The following is a 23,398-nucleotide window of genomic DNA, read 5'->3' on the forward strand; positions in this document are numbered from 1 at the left end:
ATTCACAGTATTTTAACAAACAGAATCATATCTCAACAGTTCACTCAATTTAGATAGGTATGTATTTTGATAACGAGCTTTCCAGGAAGATGAAGGGTATAACAAGCTGGGTAAAAAACTGCCTTATACAAACCAAATACCCAAAGTTTATCATCAAGTGCTATACTGGTAAGGGAGCAGGGGAGACAAGTCATTAGATTTAAAAAAAAAAAAAAAAGATTAAATAAGATTTTAAAAGATCAGATTTTTTAAAAAAAGAAAAAGAACAGAGAAGAAATCAGAACCAGTTAGTGGTCCAAAAAACCAAACATCCGTAAAAGGCTTTTTCCAATTTATTATACATGCTGAGTTTGGCTGAAATCAGTTATATTTTTTACAATAAAAGCAGAGGTCCATCAATATATGTTTCCACTGCATTTCCCGTTAACAGATGTTTCACAACACTGCACATAAGAAAATAAAGTATGAACTAGTAAGTGCTATATTATGCATAACATGATGGATAACATAAGTCTCTTGAACTTTTCTCACCTTAATACTGTTTGTTCCAATAACATTAACTTACAAGAACGTGAAAATGGTGTAGCCCAATTTAAATCTTTGTAAACTTAAATCAAAATAGGACTCTCTAAACCTTTTATTAAGGGGTGCAGTTTGGAGAGGATTGACTCCACATTGGAACAAGCATACCTGTATTATTGGTTGAGTAATATACGGGTTAAGGTAAGGCATCAGTTTGCAGTATACATCAGCTGTACTTATTTGATGAGCCACCACTGTGATAAATCCTACGGCACCATAGCGTATCCACAAATTGGGATGACACAGAAATGGGGCTAATAAGGAAAAGAAAAAGGTATGGATTTAAACCACGCTCATAAATTTTAGGATAAACAAATTTTCACCTTATAACACAACTAATAAAGGGATTATACCACAATGTTACTTTACTATCAGCTGCTTTCACATACTCAATTATCCTAAGGCATAAACTCAACATACTGATATTATAATATTCCCTATCATAAATATCGGCATTAATACCATAAAAGAATATAAACAGTACTACTCTGACATTCTTTTTAATGAAAAGGTTTGATCAAGTCTAATATATCTTTCATAAATTCATTCACAAGGCATTATGAGTAGAAACTAAAGGCAGAAAACATGATGCCCATCCTTAAAGAGATTAAAATATACGATTAAACCAGAGAAGTAAATGAATGTTTTCACCCCTTTTATTTTAACTATATTGTGTATTACACCTGAATATCAATGACTTCAACTAATCAAAGATTTTGAATAAAATTCAAACTTTTAAACACGTGATTTAGATAAAACTTCTAGGGGCGCCTGGGTGGCTCAGTCAGTTGAGCGTCCGACTTCGGCTCAGGTCATGATCTCACAGCTCATGAGTTCAAGCCCCGCGTCGGGTTTTGTGCTGACAGCTCAGAGCGTGGAACCTGCTTCGGATCCTGCGTCTCCCTCTCTCTGCCCCTAACCCACTCGCATTCTGTCTCTGTCTCTCTCAAAAATAAATAAACATTAAAAAAAATAATAAAAAAAAATAAAACTTCTAAAAGCAAAAAAATATACATACACATAAAGAGACACATATTTGTTCTGAGTATGCAGAAGCATCAGCATTGAGAGGATATTAAGTTTGTAAGAAATTTAGGGTAACAGAGAAATAACACTGTCACACGCTAATATTACTTATAGAAAAGGGGAAAGGAGAAAAAATTTTGTTCAAAGTATGTTTCCAAAGTTCTGCTATTTCCAATTCTTTTAATTACACGTGAAGGAGGTTACATAATTTCATAAGCACCATGCAGCCTCTGATACATCCAACAAAGGAGGGTTGGTAGTTTCCCTTTGACAACAGGCAAAATGAGGACTGGAAAAGCATTGAAAAACCTCCAAAAAGTAGCTAAACTCAAAATGACTTGGCAGGAGTTAGGCATGAGCTTGAATTATTGGTCCTAATTCTTTACATTACCTCTATTACTGTGCTCATGGTATACAAAGGGTACTTCTCTGCCTCCTGCTTTTAGTTCGGTCTTATTAACCTCTGGCCAATGAGATATTACCAGATACAACATTAATAGAGGCTCGAAATGTGCTACACAGCTAAACTTGCTGTCTCATGCTTCTGCCATCACCCAGAACATAACCTGGAAAACTGCTCCCTATCTAACATGGGCACCAGAATGAGGCAGATGGATTACTGTCACCCCAGACAATCTGGAGATACAAAGCCTAGAGCAGAGCCACCCATACAGCCCACAGATGCATGACAGTTGACATTACTGAAGCATTTACTGAGATTCTGTGGTTGATTGCTGTATAGCATCACTGTATCAATAAGCAGCTAACTGATACAAAGAACCTAAAATATTCAAGAGGATTTCCTGTAAAACAGTGTACTTGATCTTTTCTCTATTCCAATACATTCCAATTATCTGGGGACAAGCACAAGGGAAGGGAGTATTGATAATATCTAAGTGGGAAGAATATAGTTTTTTCAAAAACCATCAAAGAAATGATGCCATCGTCACCACCATCATTCCCTTTAAGATTCACTACAACAGACTACGTATAAAAACAGAACAGAGAGATGTGTATGATTTTTCATACTTTAGGTGTTTCTAAAATTCTAAAACCTGTTTTTTCTTTGAAATAGTTCAAAATGCCAACCAATGATTGCCTACTTGGTTCTTCTCAGCAAGGCTTTTTTTGCCCCCCAACAGATGGTACCAAATTCATTTCCAGTTCTAAGGCAGTTCTCCATCGAAGAGGTTGTACCATATTGGGTTTATTCTATACCTAAAGACAATCATTTATTTTGATGCTAAACTAAAGACACAGAGTGTCCCGTTTGTTCATCCTATGATCAATGACAAGCAACAGCAGAACCCAGAAAAATCTCTGAAAAATATGACAGGTAAAATACTGTATGATGATTTTTTTTTAAAGTTGACAGACATCCATTTTTCAGAAAAATAAAATGCTACTTATAAACTATAAAGTCTCAAAAATAGTTTCCAAGTAATTAGGCAACAGAAGAAATGTATTATATGAAATTAGAACATACAAGTACATATTTATACACAGAGAATATTCATTAAAATAAGGAAGTTCAAAGTCAAAAGCCAGAAAAATTTGACCCATAAAGGTAATACCACTTTCACAGGAGAAAAAAGAAAACACTGATGTGAGAATTCAGAAAATGAAAATAAGCAGGAAAATATTCCACACAGCAAGATATGCATGTTAAGACAATACATTTTCTACTTAATATTATTATGGAAACACTGCTTTCTCTGTCTTATACTACATGGCACTCTATAGCTTAACATTTCAATGTAATAGAGATTCTCATCATGATTGTGGTGCCAATACTCAACAATTTCTATTAAATTTATAATTATTTTTACAATAATCATCAAAAATTCAAACCAAATCAGGGTTAAAAACTAAAAGAACAGTAATTATAGATATTAGAGTGTAAAGTAAGAAACCTACATATACTTCAATTTGTCACAATTTTTTTTAAAAAGCTACAGTCATGCCTTTATATTTTCCAGAAATTTTATGCATTTCTACTAGCTACTACCTATCGTCCCAACAGTCAAAATAAATACTAACTCCTTTGTATTTTTTTCTGAGGATTGCCTTAAGAATAACCTATAGCAGACCAATTTTGTCTTTCTATTGATTTTCCTTAGCAAAACACTCAACAGCAATTAAACATTTTATCCAAAAAAGGCAATTTTCCAAGATTCCATGTCCTCTTAGGACAGAGATATCTCACACTGCTTACTTTCTTAAAATGTGATAAGAAGACTAAAAGTTCCAAATATTCTTAATTTTGGTATGTATGATGTTTATTTGTTTGCCTTTATTCTGAATTTTAAGCTGAGGGAAACAGATAAATGCTATAAAAAACCAAACATTAATTCTTTTCATTGGCTAATAAAATTATTAACAGTGGGGTGCCTAGGTGGCTCAGTTAGTTAAGCATCTGACATTGGCTCAGATCATGATCTCATGATTTGTGAGTTCGTGCCCTGCTTCTGGTGAGCTCGAGACCCACTTCAGGTTAGCTCGTGCTCTGTTCCAAGTGAACCCTACGTGTCTCTCTCTCTCTCTCTCCCTCTCTCTGCCCCCTCTCGCTCTCTGCCCTCACTCACTTGCGCCATCTCTAATAAATGAATGAATAAATAAATGAAATTATTAACAGTAGTAACTTGAACACTATGAATTCTTAACTGGCAATCAGTGCAATGAGAGATGTCCTAGACAATCCTGTACATTCAATTTCAACTTAACTAGTGGTCAAGTGTTCAAAAAATAAGTTGACTCTTCAGAGCAGTTAAGGACTTTATCTACATCATTTTAAACAAAACAATTTATTTTTCAAGTTAAATACTTAACTACAGATAAAAACAAAGAGATATTTCCCAAGATGGGCCAGAAGACCAAATGATCCTGTTTTTTTGCCTGCCTGTTTCTAATATACATGGGAAGCATGCATGCATAAACATGCAAACACAAGTGCTCGTGCACACACACACACACGGGACAATAAAATTGAAAATCTGACTCTGTATTTCCTAGAACTTTTACAATGCTCTATCACTTATTTCTCTTAAAACATCCTAATTTTCTCCTTCTAATTTTGGGAAACAGACACTTACCAATATCACTGGCAAATTCATAGACATGGGGTTTTTGTAGTAGCCCTAACTGGCACATACAGGTAAGGGCATTAAGAGCTTTAACAATAACAAATTCCTCAGCATCACTAAGACCTTGTTGTAACAGGGGTTTGAGAATTGAGGAGCTTTGCCAACCAACATAGGCAGCAACACCTGAAAAAGAGAAGCAACATTACATGATTATTCTACACCTCATGGTGTAGAATACTATTAAGTTAAATACCATTAAGTTAAACAATAAAATTAATCAAAACCCAAATATATTGAGCAACAATCCAGAAGAGCACATCGTATGTCCTACTCAGCACAATAAATGAAAAAGATCCACACCAAAGCAAATCACCAAGAAATGCTGGAACACCAAGGGGAAAAAAAAGATCTTATGAACTTACAGAAAGACAAACACGTCCCCTAAAAAGGAAGGACAAACAATGAAAATGATCTTCATGAAACAATATTTTTTTTTTTAATTTTTTTTTTCAACGTTTTTATTTTTATTTTTGGGACAGAGAGAGACAGAGCATGAACGGGGGAGGGGCAGAGAGAGAGGGAGACACAGAATCGGAAACAGGCTCCAGGCTCTGAGCCATCAGCCCAGAGCCTGACGCGGGGCTCGAACTCACTGACCGCGAGATCGTGACCTGGCTGAAGCCGGACGCTTAACCGACTGCGCCACCCAGGCGCCCCCATGAAACAATATTTAACAACAGAAGCTAGAACACAACAGAGCAAGACCTCCAAAGTTATGAAATAAATTTTACACTTAAACTGCCAGTAAAATAAGAGAACAAAAATAAGTTATTTTGCAACATGCAAGGAATACCCAGGTTAACTTCCCATGCAACCCTTCCTAAGAAAGTTTCTTGAGGATGTACTTCAGCAAAATAAAGAAAATGCAGAATATACAAAATGGCAGATAGAACCTAGGAATTCAAGGGGAAAAACTGATAATTGCTAGCAAGGATTCAGAAACCAATCAGCCAAATTAGAACTAAAAGCCAATACATTTCAAAAATGTTATCAAAAAGAAAAATGGAATAGGAGTGCCTGGGTGGCTCATTCAGTTAAGTGTCCGACTGTTGATAATGGCTCAGGTGATGATCTCATTTATGGTTTGTGGAATCAAGCCCCTTATCAGGCTCCATGCTAGCAGCACGGAGTCTGCTTGGGATTCTTTCTCTCCCCACCCCCCGCGCGCGCGCGCGCGCGCGCGCTCTCTCTCTCTCTCTCTCAAAATAAACAAACATTAAAAAGAAATTTTAAAAAATAGAAGACTGGAATAGATTACAAGCAACAGATAAAATTGGTAAGAAAGAAGTTTGAAATTATAGACAAAGTGAAAAAGTATTACTTCTCTCAAAAAGGAAAACAAAGGAATCTGAAACTCCAGCACAAAAAAGTCTTCAAGAAATCATGGTGTAAATAAAAAGTAAATTAAAATGTATAATGTCCTTAATAATCTGAAGACATAAAGGAAAATCTATTGATGACACTGTGAACATTCTCAAGTGATAAAGGAGTTGTGGCATTGGAAGTATGGGAAAGCAAATATAAATATAGTACATTACTTGGCTCTAAAGACAATAAAATTTACATACTTATAATCATGTAAATTTAGCTTTGAATTTTCAGAATCAGTCTGTACAAAGCAGAAGACTTTATTCTGACTACAGAAGAAAATGTAAATATTATCAACTGTAACACTATATTTGTTAGTTGAACTGTCAACTAATAACTGGTCGAAATATCCAAGCAACAAAGAAAAGGAGAGACAGAAAGAAAGGGGCACTCATCTCCTTATAGTCCAAATGGGAAGAAGATCAGTAAGAAGTAGGTTTAATTATTTAAAGTTATAAAAATAGCACACGAAAAACTGAAGCACTGAAAATAGTGATCTAGATCTCAAAAACAGAGGGGAAGAGGGACCAGGGCATGATATCAGTTAAATCTTCATGCGGCACAGAAAAAAATCAAGAGACAAAGTCTAAAGTCAAGAATTCTTTTTATTTTTTTAAAGTCAAAAATTCTTAAAAGCAGTATAAAAATGTTAGATACAGGAATCAACAATGTGAAGATATCAAACTAAAAATAAAATCCAGAGCAGATGCCTCTGGAAAATGCAACTATTGTTTTTCATACATTACTTTACAGATTTTAAATAATTTACAAAAACCTATTTCTCCTATAATTGAAAAAGTAATTATAGAAATTTTTTCTTGGGGTGCCAGGGTGGCTCACTCAGTAGAGGGTCCAACTGAGTGGGTCTGAATTTTGGCTCAGGTCAGGATCTCATGGTTCGTGAGTTTGGGCTCCACGTTAGGTTCCATGCTGCCAGCACAGATCCTGCTTAGGGCTGTCTTTCTCTCAAAAAATAAATAAGATTTTAAAAAACACTTTAAAAAGCTATTTTTTTCTTTAATAAAAGGAAAAATACTACCTAAAATTCCAGTGAGTTATATTTAGGAACTTTATAAACTGAAATGTATAATAAGCCAAAATAACTCAAAATATTTTGAAAATTAAGACTGACATCTTGAGAACTTATCTTACCAGATACTAAAGTTGTTTATAAATATAATTAAAATAAGTATAACATTAAATTAAACAATTAAATTATGATAAATAGGATATAATTAAAATATAAGTGTATGATATTGAGTACACAAATGAGAAATCAAGGGAACAGAACAGATACCCAGAAAACTAAAACTAAAAGACATAAGCGTGCAACAGTTGATAATATAAGCTTCATAAATCAATAGGAAAGAAATGAAATGTTTAATAAATAGCGTCAGGAAAACTGATTATCTGAGGAAAATTAGATTTCACCTCATACCACAGACCAAAATAAAGATCAATTAAACTGTTAAGTGTGAAAAATAAAGCATTATAAAAAAAGATGTGCAGCCAACAGATTAACCTAACAAGTTACTTGAGAAAAGTATTTGCCAATGATTAAAAGTTAATGTTTTTAATATACATCTATGAAAGGTTCAAAAACATCAACAAGAAAGGCATAAAGCCATCAGGAAAAAAAATGAGCCAAAATAAATAAAAAATTAATAGAAGTACAAATGAGTAATCAACATGAGAAAATTTTTCACCTCCACTGATAAGCAAAGAAATAGATATCAAAACAAGTTATTTTACCATACCAATAGGCAAAGATTAACTAAAGCTTATTCCATGCTGAAGGGTATGTATTATGGTCAAAAATGCTGACCAGAATGGAAAATGACATAACTTTTTTTGAAAAGCTTATTAAAATGTATCAAGAGTTTAAAAAATATATTCATATTCTTTAACCCATTAATTAAAATTTCAGACTTCTATCCTGAGAAAATAAATCAAAAGTAAATATTTATGTAAAATATTATCTCTATATGATAGGAAAAAATGAAAATAATTTAAATATCCAAAAGCGATAAACTTTGGTAAAACAATATGATGGAATATTTTAATCTATTAAATTATGGTTTAAAAAAATTTTAATGACATGAGAAAATGCTTAGAACATATGTTACCAGAAAAAGAATTAAGAAATAATAAGATTAAAAAGTAATATAATATATACATAGTACTTATGTGCCCAGCACAATTACATGTTAATTCATTTTATCTTCACGGCACATAAGTACTATTATTATTCCCATTTTACAAATAGGGAAAGTAAGGCAAAAAAGAGACTAAATGATTTCCCCCAAGAACCACAACTAATAAATGACAAAGACAGAATATGAACCCCACAGGCTGGCTCCAAAGTGCCTACTCTTACCAGGTACACAACAGTGCCTCATGACATACATAACAAAATGGCACAAATGGGATGGAAACAGGAAAAAAAAAAAAAAAAACCCTACAGGAATAAAACACCAAAACATAAACAGAGGTCAAAATGGGTTGTAAGATTAGAAGTGATTTGTTTCCTTCTTGGCTTCTATATTTTCCAAATTTTCTATAGAAAGCATGTATTACTTTTATAAACCAAATAAAAATAAAAATTATTTTAAAATAAAAAAATAACATAAAGGCATGATTCAAAGCACATAAGAATTGATCAACAGATGACAGTTCTAAGCACCATCTTTTCCAGAAAGAAAAGAAATAAAAATAAGATGAAAGAGGAAGGCAAGAAAGACAGAAAGATTTGAGAAGCCTAGTAGGAACAGTTAGATGAATCCAAGATGCAAGACTGAGATGAATCAATGAACTAATTCAAAACAGTAGAAAAAACCATTAACAAAACAAAACGACAACCTACTGAATGGGAAAAAATATCTGCAAGTGATATATCAGGTAAGAGGTTAGCATCCAAAATATATAAAGAACTTACACAACTCAACACCAAAAAGACAAACTATCCAATTACAAAACAGGCAGAGGACCTGAAGAGACATTTTACCAAAGAAGACATACAGATGGCCAACAGATACATGAAAAGACGTTCAACATCACTAAGCATCAGGGAAATTCAAACCAAAACCACAATGAGCTCTCACCTTACACCTGTCAAAATGGTTAGACTCAAAAAGACAAGAAACAACAAGTATTGGTAAGGATGTGAAAAAAAAGGAATCCTTGTGCACTGTTGGTGGAAATGTAAATTGGTGCAGCCACTGAAGAACCCAGTATAGAGGTTCCTTAAAAAATTAAAAAGAGAAATACTATATGATCCAGTAATTCCACTACTGGGTAGTTACCTAAAGAAACTAAAAACACTAACTTGAAAAGATATATGCACCCCTGTCTTTACTGCAGCATTATTTACAACAGCCAAGATATGGAAGCAACCCAAGTGTCTGTCAATAGATAAACGGATAAAGGGTGGTGTGTGTGTGTGTGTGTGTGTGTATGTATGTGTGTGTGTACAAATATATGTGTGTGTATATATATATATATACATGTAAATATATATGTGTGTGTGTATATATATAAGGCAAAAACGAGAGGCAAAAAAGAATATATATATACACACACACATACATACATACAATGGACTATGACTCAGCCACAAAAAAGAATGAGATAGTGTCATTTGCAACAACATGGAAGACTAGAGGGTATCAAGCTAAATAAGTTAGAGAAAGACAAATACCATATGATTTGACTAATATGTGGAATCCAAAAAACAAACTATAAAACAAATAAAAAGCAGAAACAGGGCCATAAATACAGAGAACAAACTCATGGTTGCTAGAGGCGATGTAGGATGGGGTAATGGGTAAATGGGTGAAGGGCAGTGGGAGACACAGGCTTCCAGTTAGGAACAAGTCACTGGGATAAAAGGTACAGTATAGGGCTTATAGTCAACGTATGGTACAGATGTAACTACACACACACACACACACACACACACACACACACACACAATTTTATAACTGACCAAATATAAAATTGAAAAGGTCAGTACAAATGGGTAGAAAGTGATCAGTTATTATTCGAAAAGAAAAATTTAAATCTTGGATCAAACATGACAATCTATTCAACATAAGGTCCATTTTTTTTCCTAACTTTGAATCTAAATGTAATTGGAGCCATGTAGGTCTAATACAAAATGTCTCTCTTCTGCAGATAAATCTAAAAATCAAAAATTGTAGATTTTGAAAAAAGTGAAAAAAACTACATAATTTTTCATACATTTTCAGTTTACACAAAGCATAGCATGCAAGCTTTAATTTTTTTTCCTAATTAAACTGATTTTCAGGGCACCTGGGTGGCTCAGTCAGCAAAGCATCAGACTTCAGTTCAGGTCATGATCTCATGGTTTGTGAGTTCAAACCCTATGTCAGGCTCTGTGCTGACAGCTCAGAGCCTGGAGCCTGCTTTAGATTCTGTGTCTCCCTCTGCCTCCCCGCTTATGCTTACTCTCTCTCTCTCAAAAATAAACTTTTAAAAATAAATAAATAAATTGGTTTTTTTTAACTGATATTCAATCATACTTGTATCTTAACTTATTTTCGGATTGCAACAGTTATTTTCTAATGCACGTTTACTGTAAAAAACTTGATAAATACAGAAAACATAAAGAAAATATTCACCTACAATCCCAGCCTCAGAGATAATTACTATACAAATCTTAGTATATTCCAGACCTCTTTATAAACATATGATTTGTTATTGTTACCTTCTAGAACCTACTTCAGTCACTTTAATAGTATTTCAATGGTACTTTCCCAGTCATTATTCTTTTATTTATTATTTTTTTGAGAGAGAGAGAGAACATACATACAAGCAGGGGAGGGGCAGAGAGGGAGGGGAACAGATGATCCAAAGCAGGCTCTGCACCGACAGGCTGACATCAGCAAGCCCAATACAGGGCTCGAACCCACGAACCATGAGATCATGACCTCAGTTGAAGTGGGACATTCAACCGACTGAGCCACCCAAGTATTCTTTTAAAACAGTTTTTATTTTTATTTTATTTTTTTTTTTATTTTTATTTTTTCAACGTTTATTTATTTCTGGGACAGAGAGAGACAGAGCATGAACGGGGGAGGGGCAGAGAGAGAGGGAGACACAGAATCGGAAACAGGCTCCAGGCTCTGAGCCATCAGCCCAGAGCCTGACGCGGGGCTCGAACTCACGGACCGCGAGATCATGACCTGGCTGAAGTCGAACGCTTAACCGACTGCGCCACCCAGGCGCCCCTAAAACAGTTTTTAATAACCACATAGTATTCCTTCATATGAACGTATCACAGTTCAATTAACCAATCCCTTGATGGGCTAAGACTTTCATTATCCAAAAGCAGCATAAAGACAGACACACTAGGAGCTCATCTCATTATTAATGAAATTTAGTAGTATTGTCACCTATCTCTCAGACCTCATGGAAGTACTGTTTGAGAGAATAATTGAAAATCTTAAAGATGTATTTTAAAACAAATGGAAAAACATACCAACTATGCTATCAAAAAAAGCTCCACGCAGATGCCAATCATTCTTATCATTTAGGAAAGTGATCATGTGCGACAATAAAACATCATTGGCTTTCTGACGTCCAAAGAATACGCACAGCCGTGTTATTCCATTTTCCATTAAGGTTTGTTTCACAATATTTTCAGGGTCACTTAGCAAAGTGACAACTTTCTGCTGGACCATTTCATGTAAGGCTTGCAGCTCTAAAAAAAAAAAAAAAAAAAAAAAAAGTAAAGATAGGATCCATTTTTTCCCCCAAGATACAGACCTAGTCTTCTTTCTTACTCCTTGGAGAAACAGAACGATTAACAGAAGACACCATAAAAAGTCTATAATCACTATATGTTTCCACTATTCAAAGCTCTGAAGGATAGATGGGAAACCGAAATATAAACTGAAGAACAACATCTGATAAGCAGATGCCGCAAGCATGGTTACCATCTCACTAATGAAACATGCCTATTTTTAAGGTTCAAGAAGAAAACTATGGGAAAGCATGAAAAAGATCATACTGCCACCAATAAAGTTAACTTAACCAAGGACTTCCAAATACCAGACTGGTTAAGGATATAATCTGATGGTACAAATTAATACTTTCAGAGCATTTTTAAGGTCAGTTTATTTATTTTAGAAAGCAGAAAATACACTGCAAATCCTGCCAAGGCTTTACATGATCTGGCCACCACCTTCTTCTCCAACTCACCCTGCCCCTTTTCCTTTTCTTCTAAAATGTAAGCTCAACAAGAGGATCTTTTCTGTCTTATTCACCACTGTGTATTTCTAGTGTTTAGAGCAAGCACACAATTGCCTGATACACAATTGCCTGATGTAGAGCTTATAGTTTAACAATTATCCCTTAGCTAAATGAATGAGGACAGAGGCCACTCCTAGTGCAGCTAAGGGATGTGGTGGTCTGATGTGCAAAATACTATGTTAACATTAAGACAAACTTTAGATTAACTCCCAAAAAGGTTTAACACCTAACTCCCTTAACTATAAAGGTCCAATTACAGGGTTATAGAATGTAGGACAGTATTATTTTCTAAGTAATTCCATGAAAAAAGTGGAGATTTCCTTTCTGATACACCTTCTGTAAGTTCAGAATTATTCCATTGCCTTCAACTGCAGATAATATATGCTGTCTAAAAATGATGCCATTCTAACAAGTAACAGAGCCATTACCATCATCTATAGCATAAAAACCTCAAAACTTGATTTCTCTAGCTTTTGTGAACCAGAAACATACTAGAACTAAGTGTATTATTTTACTTCTAAATCTTTAACTCAATAAACATTAACTAAAAGCCTGCTAAAAGCTGTATGTATATAAAGAACTTAAGACGAACTTTAACCTCAAAGAGTTTACCATCACATCTCTTCATTTAAAGTAAAAGATGTGGGTTTTGATACACAAATCAGAGATACTATGACATAAACACATAAACAGAGTTTATGATTTGAGAATACTCAAGGTATGCTAACATACAGAGAAAAGGTTTAAATTCTTTAGCTATGATGTTTTCAATGTTTTTCTTTCATCTTTTAAGAATTACACGATTAGGCTAGCTTTACCATTGACACAAATCAATTGTAGCTGAAAAACAACAAACTGATCATTTTCTGGTTAGATAACAGTGTATGAGAATAGGACAATCAGACACCAGGGATCTTTGCCACCTACATATATGGTATTCTTTCACCTTACATGAAAATTATGATAGTTTCTTACAACTCCACATTAGTAATTCATTATAAATAATAAGTCTGGAAAAAAAAGTCATACTACCTGTGTCATAATTTCCATTGGGATGTGTAACTTCATCTATTTCTTCACTATTTGGGTCATTTTCCATATTGAGATTTTTTAACTGTACTAATTCCAGGAATCTCAAAGCTGTTTCTGCCAGCAGAGCTATGTTTTCTATATTAAGAGAGAAATTTATTATTATAATCTCAAATCCTTATAATGTTTAACTTTTCCTTCCTGTCTTAAGTAAAAATCATAAAACTCCTCTCCCTTCCATTTTTTATTTATGCCTGTGCCCCATCCTTCTTCCTCTTCCAATTTTGTGCCTTTTTTTTTTTTTTTTTTTTAAGTAGGCTCCGGGCCCAGCGTAGAGCCCAACACAGGGCTTGAACTCACAACCCTGAGATCAAGACCTGAGCTGAGATCAAGAGTCAGATGTTTAACCGAATGAGCCACCACCCAGGTGCCCCCATTTCTGTGCTTAACATATGATCACCCCAACCAACAACTGTACTCTCTTCTTTCTTAGCAGTAAATGCCACTGAACATAAAGCTTAACTATCTTATTCAATTCTTCCTTAATTTTTAACATTACTACAAGCGAGGTGCATCTCACAAGAGTTGACATTGTGAGTGTGTCAAATGCAGTGATCACCCTCATCTTAGAGTCCCGTTCCCCACCCCCACCAGGTTCAACATTGTTCTGAACAGAACAAAAATTTACCTCTAAATACCCAAGATGTGAATACCGTGCAATGCCTAAAGATAGGAGAATCTGGGCCATTACCCTAAAGATGGGAGAATCTGGGTCAACCTCTGATAAAATGTCAAAATCCTAGATGAAACGTCCCCACTTTAATGAATGTATCTTTATTAGGAAAAGTCTCTTACTTTCCTGGGCACTTCTGAAACCTTAGTATATCTATGCCTATTTCCCCATCTGAGACACAACACACTTCAAAGTTCACACAAAATATAAATCTATACCACTTCTGAATTTTAAAAGAATACTGTGAAAGAAATTCAAAAATTTATTTTAAAATTGTATAATTACTGACATGTGTGGTTTAATTATATTTGCCTATTCAAGTTCAAATAGACTTCTGGCTCTAATGGAAAAAAAAAAAAAAGGCAATTTTATCATGTACTAAGCCATGATGAAGGAACACTGCAAGGTACCAGCACTGACCCTGGGTTACCATGGACTCCCACTATAAAGAACCAGAAGTCCAAAGAAAAGCAGAGCTGCTTCAGAATCAAGGTACAGACCAGCAGCTCTGAGAACTGAGAAAGAATGAGACCAGATACATTTAGGTCATATTATTTAGCCTCTTCCATTCCCACTTTCCTCACTTATAAAATGAAAGTAATATAACATCTATTGTTCAAGGTGGTTGCAAGGGTTAGTTGCAAGAGATATATAAATCTTAGACTCTTAAAACCCATGTATCTTAGAATCTGGACTCTACCTTAAAATCTATATATCTCTTGCAACCAATCCTTGCAACCTTGAGCAGTAGATGCTCTGACACACAGGGTTTTTAATAAATAGTAACTATTATTTTTATGCTATCACTATTAGTAACTGACTGTCACTATGTTAATATAGCACCTACACATCAGAACCTTAACTATTTAACACAAATGAGAACAAACTAAGACCAACAGTAGGTCACAAAACGCTAAAGAAAGATATAACTTGTTTTTAAAACTTACACATTTTTATTTAATTCTATCTAGTTCAATTATTTATATTTGAATTTATATTTATAAATGAATTATAAATACAGTCGTTACAAATGATAAACTAAAATATATGTATATTAAAGAAATTCTGCATTTTTTAGGCCTGACATGTACAGCTATGGAAACCAGAAACCATAAATAATAGGCAATGGATAAATATAAATAAAAATATACGTATAGGAAAAAAAAAAAACTCAACAAACGCCAATCACTTTGTGGATGTGCCTAGAGATAAGGCCAGATTCCAAAGACCATTTTTCATATCTTCCATTAAGATGACAGGCTAAGACTACAATTAATAAACCTAGTATCTTTCAAAAAAAGTAACAGTATCATCACCACATATTATGTACTATTTACAAAGACCAAAACAGAATCCCTGATTTCCAGCAGATATTAGAAATAAACTACAAATTATGTTAATGTTTCAGGGACATTTTCCACTCAAAAAAAAAATATGCAAAATTAATCTGGGGAGCTAACAACATCAATCTGTATCACTTGATTTTATGAGTAAGAATTACAAGTAAAACAGGTAGGTGTGCAGGGCGCCTAGGTGGCTCAGTCGGTTGAGCATCAGACTTTGGCTCAGGTCATGATCTCGCAGTGAGTTCAAGCCCTGCACTGGGCTCTGTGCTGACAGCTCGGAGCCTGGGACCTGCTTCAAATTCTGTGTCTCCCTCTCTCTATCCCTCCCCCGCCATGCTCTCTCTCAAATATAAAATAAACATTACAAAAAATTTAAAAAACAACAACCATGTGGGAGTGTTATAACCTCATCACAAAGAAGACACACACCTTAATTAAGCACTATAGCAAAGGACCTTAAAATTCAGTAATAGGCTATGTTTTTTCAACATCAAATTATCCAGCAAAATTTGTCTTTTGCAACAGCAATAGACCTGTATCCTAAAGCTGATATTCAAACTAGCAGATCTGTTCAGAGAAATTTTATAAAGGCCTAAAGACACTAGATCAGAGCACATACTTGTAAACATCAGTCTTACTCCCAATTAAATGTAGTATACCCAGTAAAATCGTAAGATTCTGCATTATATACTTTCACTTGATAATTCTGATCAAAAAAGAATACACACGAAAGTTGAGTCCCAGGAAGAGATCAGCTATAAAAATTATTACACTGTACACAAACAGTTCAAGGACCACGATGCACCCTTGGAATTCCCAAAGAAATCAGAGAAATAAGACGTATTAGAGTCACTAACTTCAAAAACATGAGTGGCTATTTCTTGGACAATAAACTCTTACCAGCATAGGCTAGTCTAACAATAGTAGCATCATCTTGGGCTAAGTGGGCTATGCCTGGCAGAATATATTCCGGATAGATATTGACATCATTTCGAGGAACCTCTTTGACAAGGGCAAGAACTTTGGTCAATGTCCTCAAGGCTTCAGCCCTCACTCTAGGAACAGAGTCATTGCTAAAATGCAAAAGATATGGAGTAATACGGTCCAAAAGAATTTCTACACTTAATCTTGGGGCCAAATGGAGAATAAGTTCCAAAGCAGCAAGTTTGGAATCGCAGTATTTAAGGGTCTGCAGACAGGATGTTATAACAGACACCAAGATAACCAGCCCATTTTCCTTAGGCTCTCCTTCTGCTTTTTCCGGCAGATCATGTCCACAGAGATTGTGAATAATGTTGCCCAAATCCTTCCGTATAACCAGAATGCGCTCATCGGCAGAAAGAAATGTTTCCTTGGCAAACTGGGCCATGTAGGGCTGAAGGAAAGTGTAAAATATTTCAGGAAAGGCATTGCCACGCTGCTGCTTTAGGTAATCTTCTGCCCCTAAACGTTTATCTGGCTCACGATGAATCATCTGAGTTACCTACACCAAGGAGAGAAAAGGAGTAAAAAACAGATTTGAGAACAGCAGATTAAATCAGATGACAGCTACAAGGGCAACTTACACATGACATAAAGGATTTCTGAGGTAATTCAGACTCTTCACCATCTTTGCCTTTCAAACTACTTTCAGAACCTGACTGTAATATATGATCTACAACCATCCTACCAAGCAACAGGAAATTATGTAGTAATGTATTACAGATGGCCCAGACACACAAAGGAGATATACCCTGTTCAGCATTCCCTGTTTATTAAGACAGGGAAGTAATACATTGGTGCCCACAACTCAAGGATTCTTAAAACATTTCTGAGCAGGAAATACCACTGAGAATCTGAGAAAAACAATGGGTTTTTCTCTAGAAAAAAAATGTATACACAATATTTTTACATACAAAATTATACACAATCTGAAAAGAATAAAAGAACCACTAAAATCTATTTACATATCAGAGTTCTGATTTAAAGTCTTAATACCACAAGTCCAAGGGAATATATGGTTTCAGTGTAGCTCTAGACTCTGGTCAAAAAGGGGATAAGTGATTCAAACTTTTCAAGCAATATAAAAAAGCTGTTAAATCCTACAAATACGGGAAATGATATACCTAACTTGAGCTTATCATATGTTTTCTGGTGTCTTAGAGAAATAACTTTCTCTCAATATACAGAGAGCACAGTTTTATTTTTCCTAGACCTTCATACTCAGGCATTATTTAAATGCTCAAAATACCATAAAAATGTATCTAGTTATTTGAGCTTTCTGTTTCTTTGTAAATAGGAACCTAGCATTGAACTTGCAGGGAATCAAATGCACTATAAATATTAGGAAAAGTGACTTGACAGAATTCCTTTCACATTCAGATTAAGCCTTAAAGATTAGCCAAATTCACTCCTTTCAGAGTTAAGAAAACACAGGCCCAAATTCAGGAAGTCACTTAGCCAATGTAACATGACACATGAGTGACGTACCCAAAGACAGAACAGCCAGGGCAGTTTTCACTGAAAATGAGCTAAACTGGCTTCCTTTAAAACATCTCATTTTTCATACTTGCCACTTGTAAGAGAAATTAAAATGTATTCTATATCCCCTACCTTACTATAGAATATTTTAAATATACTATGAACTTTCCATGACTGAGAGTCATCATCACAAGCCTCAGTTACTGTACTGATGTAATAAAGATCCCCTCAAACAGTTAAGGTGGATAAACAGCTTATGTAACCTCCCACAGAAGTCCTCGTATCTGTTCTGCTATACAAATTAGTGATTCTATAGCTTTACCTTCCAGAACAGCCTTGAGGGTCAAGGGAGGCATACCAAGCTAGGTGCTTCTATATGAAATGGTGTTATCCTACTGCATTATATTCAAGTTGATGTTTCCTGTCTCTTTCATTTTAGATATATGCCTTCTTCATTTCTTACTAGCAAGTTCTATCGTAGACAACATCTCTAACCCCCAGGCACCTCCTTCCAAATCTATCCAAAGCAGAGCTATAGACGTGTGTGTATGTATAAAATTATGTGTTTATATACATATGAAATTAGCCACATGAGCTCTGGGGCACCTGGGTGGCTCAATCGGTTAGGCATCTGACTCAGTTTCGGCTCAGGTCATGATCTCACAGTTTCGTGAGTTCGAGCCCCACCTCAGGCTCTGTGCTAGCAGCATTGAGCCTGCTTGGGATTCCCTCTCTCTCCCTCTCTCTCTGCCTCTCCCCACTTGCTCTGACTCTCTCAAAATAAATAAATAAACTTTAAAATAAATAAAATTAAAATAAAGTAAAATAAAATAAAATAAAATAAAAGCCAAATGAGCTCTATGCCTAAAAAAGAGAAAAATATTATACATTTCCCCCTAACAAACAAAAATAGGCTTTTTGGCAGGGGTGCCTGGGTGGCTCAGTTGGTTAACATCCACCTTTGGTTCAGGTCATGATCTCAAAGTCCGTGAGTTCGAGCCCCACACCGGGCTCTGTGCTGACAGCTCAGAGCCTGGAGCCTGCTTTGGATTCTGTGTTTCCCTCTCTCTCTACCCTTCCCTCGTTTGTGTTCTCTCTCACTCTAAAAAACAAAGAAACATTAAAAAAAAATAGGCTATTCATAGGAGTCTATGCTTTACTGCTTTGCTCCAAATTCATAAAACTCCAGAGAGCTATCTAATGCAAAAGTGAGAACATAATTCTATTAAAACTTAATGGAGAATACTTGTTGCATAGTTACCAATTCTCTGATACTGCGATCTTCAATTTTATTTAGTACTTGTTCCGGGAAAAATTGTCCATTTCTGTAAGCCAGAAGTTGAGAAAGATCAAACAGCGGTACACCTTCTGTAAAAAGCTCAGCTATAACACAACCTGAAAAACAGCAGATACAATTCCATTAAAAATGCAATGCAAGATACCTGTAATATAGATCAAGAATTCAGAGTATTTGTAAAACTCAAAATGCAAAACTCAAAGTAAACTGAATTAAAAATTTTAATGCAATATACAACTATAGTCAAGTAAGACAGGGAAAATGTCTACTGCCTTGTATCAGTTTCTAAAAGTTTAAAGTCAAAAGAAGCCCACAGAATTTTTCTCGGTCTTAAAAAAAATAAAATTACTTCCTGGCTCTCTCATCTAAAATGAATACGTTTGTATATTATACACACATATACTTAGAGACAGAGTACAAGCCACAAGGAACACGATGTTTTTTTAAAGTATGGACTTACAGACATTAAGTTCAGAAGGAACTGAGAAGTCATATCTGACCACTCATTTTTTCACCTCAAACAAAAAGTTATCGTCTACTATACACTAGCAGTGCATATAACAGATAAAATCCTTGCCCTCATGAAGCTTTCATTCTAGGAAGAGAGACATAAAATAAACTAGTGAACAAACATGAGAAGAGTGCTACAAAGTACAGCTCTAAGACTAGAGAGGGAGAAAGAGAACCCAATCATTTTGCACTTACATAATCTTCAAACAATAAAAAAAAAAAAAATGTATCTACATTCCCAAAAGGACAAAGCAGTTTCACTGAATCATATGACTGCATTTCACGAACCTGAAAGATATCCTTAAATAACCTTAGCTCACAAACTCTGCATTTGCTGGTCCCTCTGCCTGGAATGCTACTCCCCCAAAAATCCACCTGGCTTACACCTCCTCTTCCTTCAGATCTCTCATCAAATGTCATTTAGGAGATTAGCAGTACATAAACTACCCCATACTTCTTGCCTGACACGTTCCCTTTTCCCTTTCCCTGTTTCTCCCCACAGTACCAACTGATAAATTAAATATATTATTTATTTTCTTTATTGTCTGTATACCCACTAGAATGTAAACTCCATGAGGAAGGGATTTTTGTCTATTTTGCTCACTAAAAAATTTCCAGGAACTAAAACAGTTCCTGATACATAATAAACACTCAATAAATTTCTAATTTTTTCCTGTACAGTGTCAAGATTTAGAATAAAAGACTTAAAATAGCTATTAAAAACACCATAAGCAAGAAGGAAAATAAAAGACCAGACCAACACTAACAAACCAATGGGATCTAACACAGACATCAAAAGAATATCTCACAACAGCAGAATACAAATTCTTCTCAGGGACACATGGAAGTGTGTCTAATATAGTCCAGATTAGACTATATGCTAGGTCATAAAACAAGCCTCAGTAAGTTTTAAAGGACTGACATCATACAAATCATGTCCTTCAAATGACAATGGAATGAGATAAAAAATCAGTAACAGAAGAAAGCTTGAAAAATTCAAAACTCTGTAGAAATTAACACATTCCCAAATAACCAATGAATCAAAGGGAAATTAGAAAAATACTTTGGATTAATGAAAATGAAAACACAACATAAACATATAGGATGAAATTAACAACTCAGTAAAGAACAGATGTTGGTGAGGATGCGGAGAAAGGGGAACTCTTTTGCACTGCTGGTAGGAATGCAAACCGGTGCAGCCACTCTGGAAAACAGTATGGAGGTTCCTCAAAAAAGTTAAAAACACTCATTTTTTAATTAATTACAATTGAATTACTAGATATTTACCCAAAAGATAAAAAAAATGCTGATTCAAAGAGGCACATGCACCCCAAAGTTTATAGCAGTGCTATCAACAATAGCCAAATATGGACAGAGCCCAAATGTCCACTGGATAAAGAAGATGTGGTGTGTATATTTATACACACACACACACACACACACACACCCAATGGAATACTACTTGATCAAAAAGAATGAAATCTTGCCATTTGCACAACGTGGATGGAACTACAGAGTATTATACTAAGCAAAATAAACCAGTCAGAGAAAGACAGGTGTCATATGATTTCACTCATGTGGAATTTGAGAAACAGATGAACACAGAGGAAGGGAAGGTAAAATAAGATAAAAACAGAGAGGGAGGCAAACCATAAGAGACTCTTAAATACAGAGAACAAATTGAGGGTTGCTGGAGGGGAGGTGGGTGGGGGGATGGGCTAAATGGGTGATGGGCATTAAGGAGGGCATTTTTTTTTATTTTTTTTTCAATATATGAAATTTATTGTCAAATTGGTTTCCATACAACACCCAGTGCTCATCCCAAAAGGTGCCCTCCTCAATACCCATCACCCACCCTCCCCTCCCTCCCACCCCCATCAACCCTCAGTTTGTTCTCAGTTTTTAAGAGTCTCTTATGCTTTGGCTCTCTCCCACTCTAACCTCCTCCATGGGTTTCTGTTAAGTTTCTCAGGATCCACATGAGTGAAAACATATGGTATCTGTCTTTCTCTGCCTGACTTATTTCACTTAGCATAACACTCTCCAGTTCCATCCACGTTGTTACAAAAGGCCATATTTCGTTCTTTCTCATTGCCATGTAGTAAGGGAGGGCATTTTTGAGATGAGCACCATGTGTCATATGTAAGAGATGAATCACTGGGTTCTACTCCTGAAGCCAAGACTACACTGTATGTTAACTAACTTGAATTCAAATAATAATAATAATAAAAAACAAACCATACAGGATGCAATAAAACAGTATTTAGAGGAAATATGCAGCTATAAACACCTATGGTAAAAAAGACAGCAAAACAATAACCTAACCTTAAGAAACAAGAAAATTAAACTAACCAAAGCAAACAGAAGGAAAGGAATAATAAATACTTTGGCACAGAAATATGTGAAACAGAGAATAAAAAACAACGGAGAACACCAACAAAGTCAAAGGTTGGTGCTTTGAAAAGCTCAACAAAATTGACAAACTCTTACAAAGAAGACAAATATCTCAAACTACTAAAATCACGCAGAAAAGGGGGGGGAACATCCTACCAACCTTACAGAAATGAAAAAGAACTATATTTTGAACAACTATATGCCAACAAATTAGATAACCTAAATTAAATGGACAGATTCCTGGAAAGATACAGATTATCAAAGCTGACTCAAAAAGAAACAGAAAATCTGAAAAGACCTTCCAGTCAAGAAATTGAATTAATAATAAACTTTCCACAAAAGAAAAGCCTCAGACAAGATGCCTTAAAAGAGGCTTCACGGTCTGTCAAATATTAAAATTCTTACCCATTCTTTTTTTTTTTAATTTTTTTTTAATGTTTATTTATTTTTTAGACAGAGAGAGACAGAGCATGAATGGGGGAGGGTCAGAGAGAGAGGGAGACACAGAATCAGAAGCAGGCTCCAGGCTCTGAGCCATCAGCCCAAAGCCTGACGCGGGGCTTGAACTCACAAACCGCGAGATCGTGACCTGAGCTGAAGTCGGACGCTCAACCGACTGAGCCACCCAGGTGCCCCAAATTCTTACCCATTCTTGACAAATTGTCCCCCCAAAAACAGGAGAAGAGGGAACACTTCTCAATACAGAATTACCCTGGTACCAAACCAAAGACATCACAAGAAAAGAACACTATAGACCAATATTTCTAATGAATACAGACACAAAAATCCCCCCCAAAATACTAACAAGTCCATACCAATAATAAAAAAAAGGAAAGGAAAGGAAAGAGAAAACACCTGAGCATGTTAGAATGCTGAGCGCCTACTGGTAAATGTGAAGGAAGTGCTGGAGTTGGAAAATCATCATTTGCAACCGTCAAGTAAAGACAAGATCAGGCAAGCATCATCAATAGATGCCAAATCAAGAAGTTGTGATGACTGGCAGTGTATTTGCATGGTCTTAAAAGTTTCTTCCGGGGCGCCTGGGTGGCGCAGTCGGTTGAGCGTCCGACTTCAGCCAGGTCACGATCTCGAGGTCCAGGAGTTCGAGCCCCGCGTCAGGCTCTGGGCTGATGGCTCAGAGCCTGGAGCCTGTTTCCGATTCTGTGTCTCCCTCTCTCTCTCTGCCCCTCCCCCGTTCATGCTCTGTCTCTCTCTGTCCCAAAAATGAATAAACGTT

General features: G+C 35.5%; 1 protein-coding gene across 2 annotated transcripts in view; it reads right to left on the bottom strand.

Annotated features, from left to right (window-relative positions):
- Positions 1-23,398, bottom strand: part of PIK3R4 (phosphoinositide-3-kinase regulatory subunit 4) — a 79,031-nt gene that overhangs the window by 45,873 nt on the left and 9,760 nt on the right. For both annotated transcript variants that reach the window (XM_040480170.1, XM_040480169.1), the window contains 6 exons: positions 19,222-19,355; positions 16,401-16,983; positions 13,425-13,559; positions 11,620-11,841; positions 4,701-4,874; positions 691-836 (listed from right to left, as the gene is read on the bottom strand). In XM_040480170.1, coding sequence (XP_040336104.1) covers positions 691-836; positions 4,701-4,874; positions 11,620-11,841; positions 13,425-13,559; positions 16,401-16,983; positions 19,222-19,355 — 1,394 coding nt within the window. The remainder of the gene's footprint in view (positions 1-690; positions 837-4,700; positions 4,875-11,619; positions 11,842-13,424; positions 13,560-16,400; positions 16,984-19,221; positions 19,356-23,398) is intronic.

The sequence above is a fragment of the Herpailurus yagouaroundi genome, unplaced genomic scaffold, assembly GCF_014898765.1.
Source record: "Herpailurus yagouaroundi ecotype Mexico unplaced genomic scaffold, PumYag 159, whole genome shotgun sequence".
Classification (NCBI taxonomy): domain Eukaryota; kingdom Metazoa; phylum Chordata; class Mammalia; order Carnivora; family Felidae; genus Herpailurus; species Herpailurus yagouaroundi.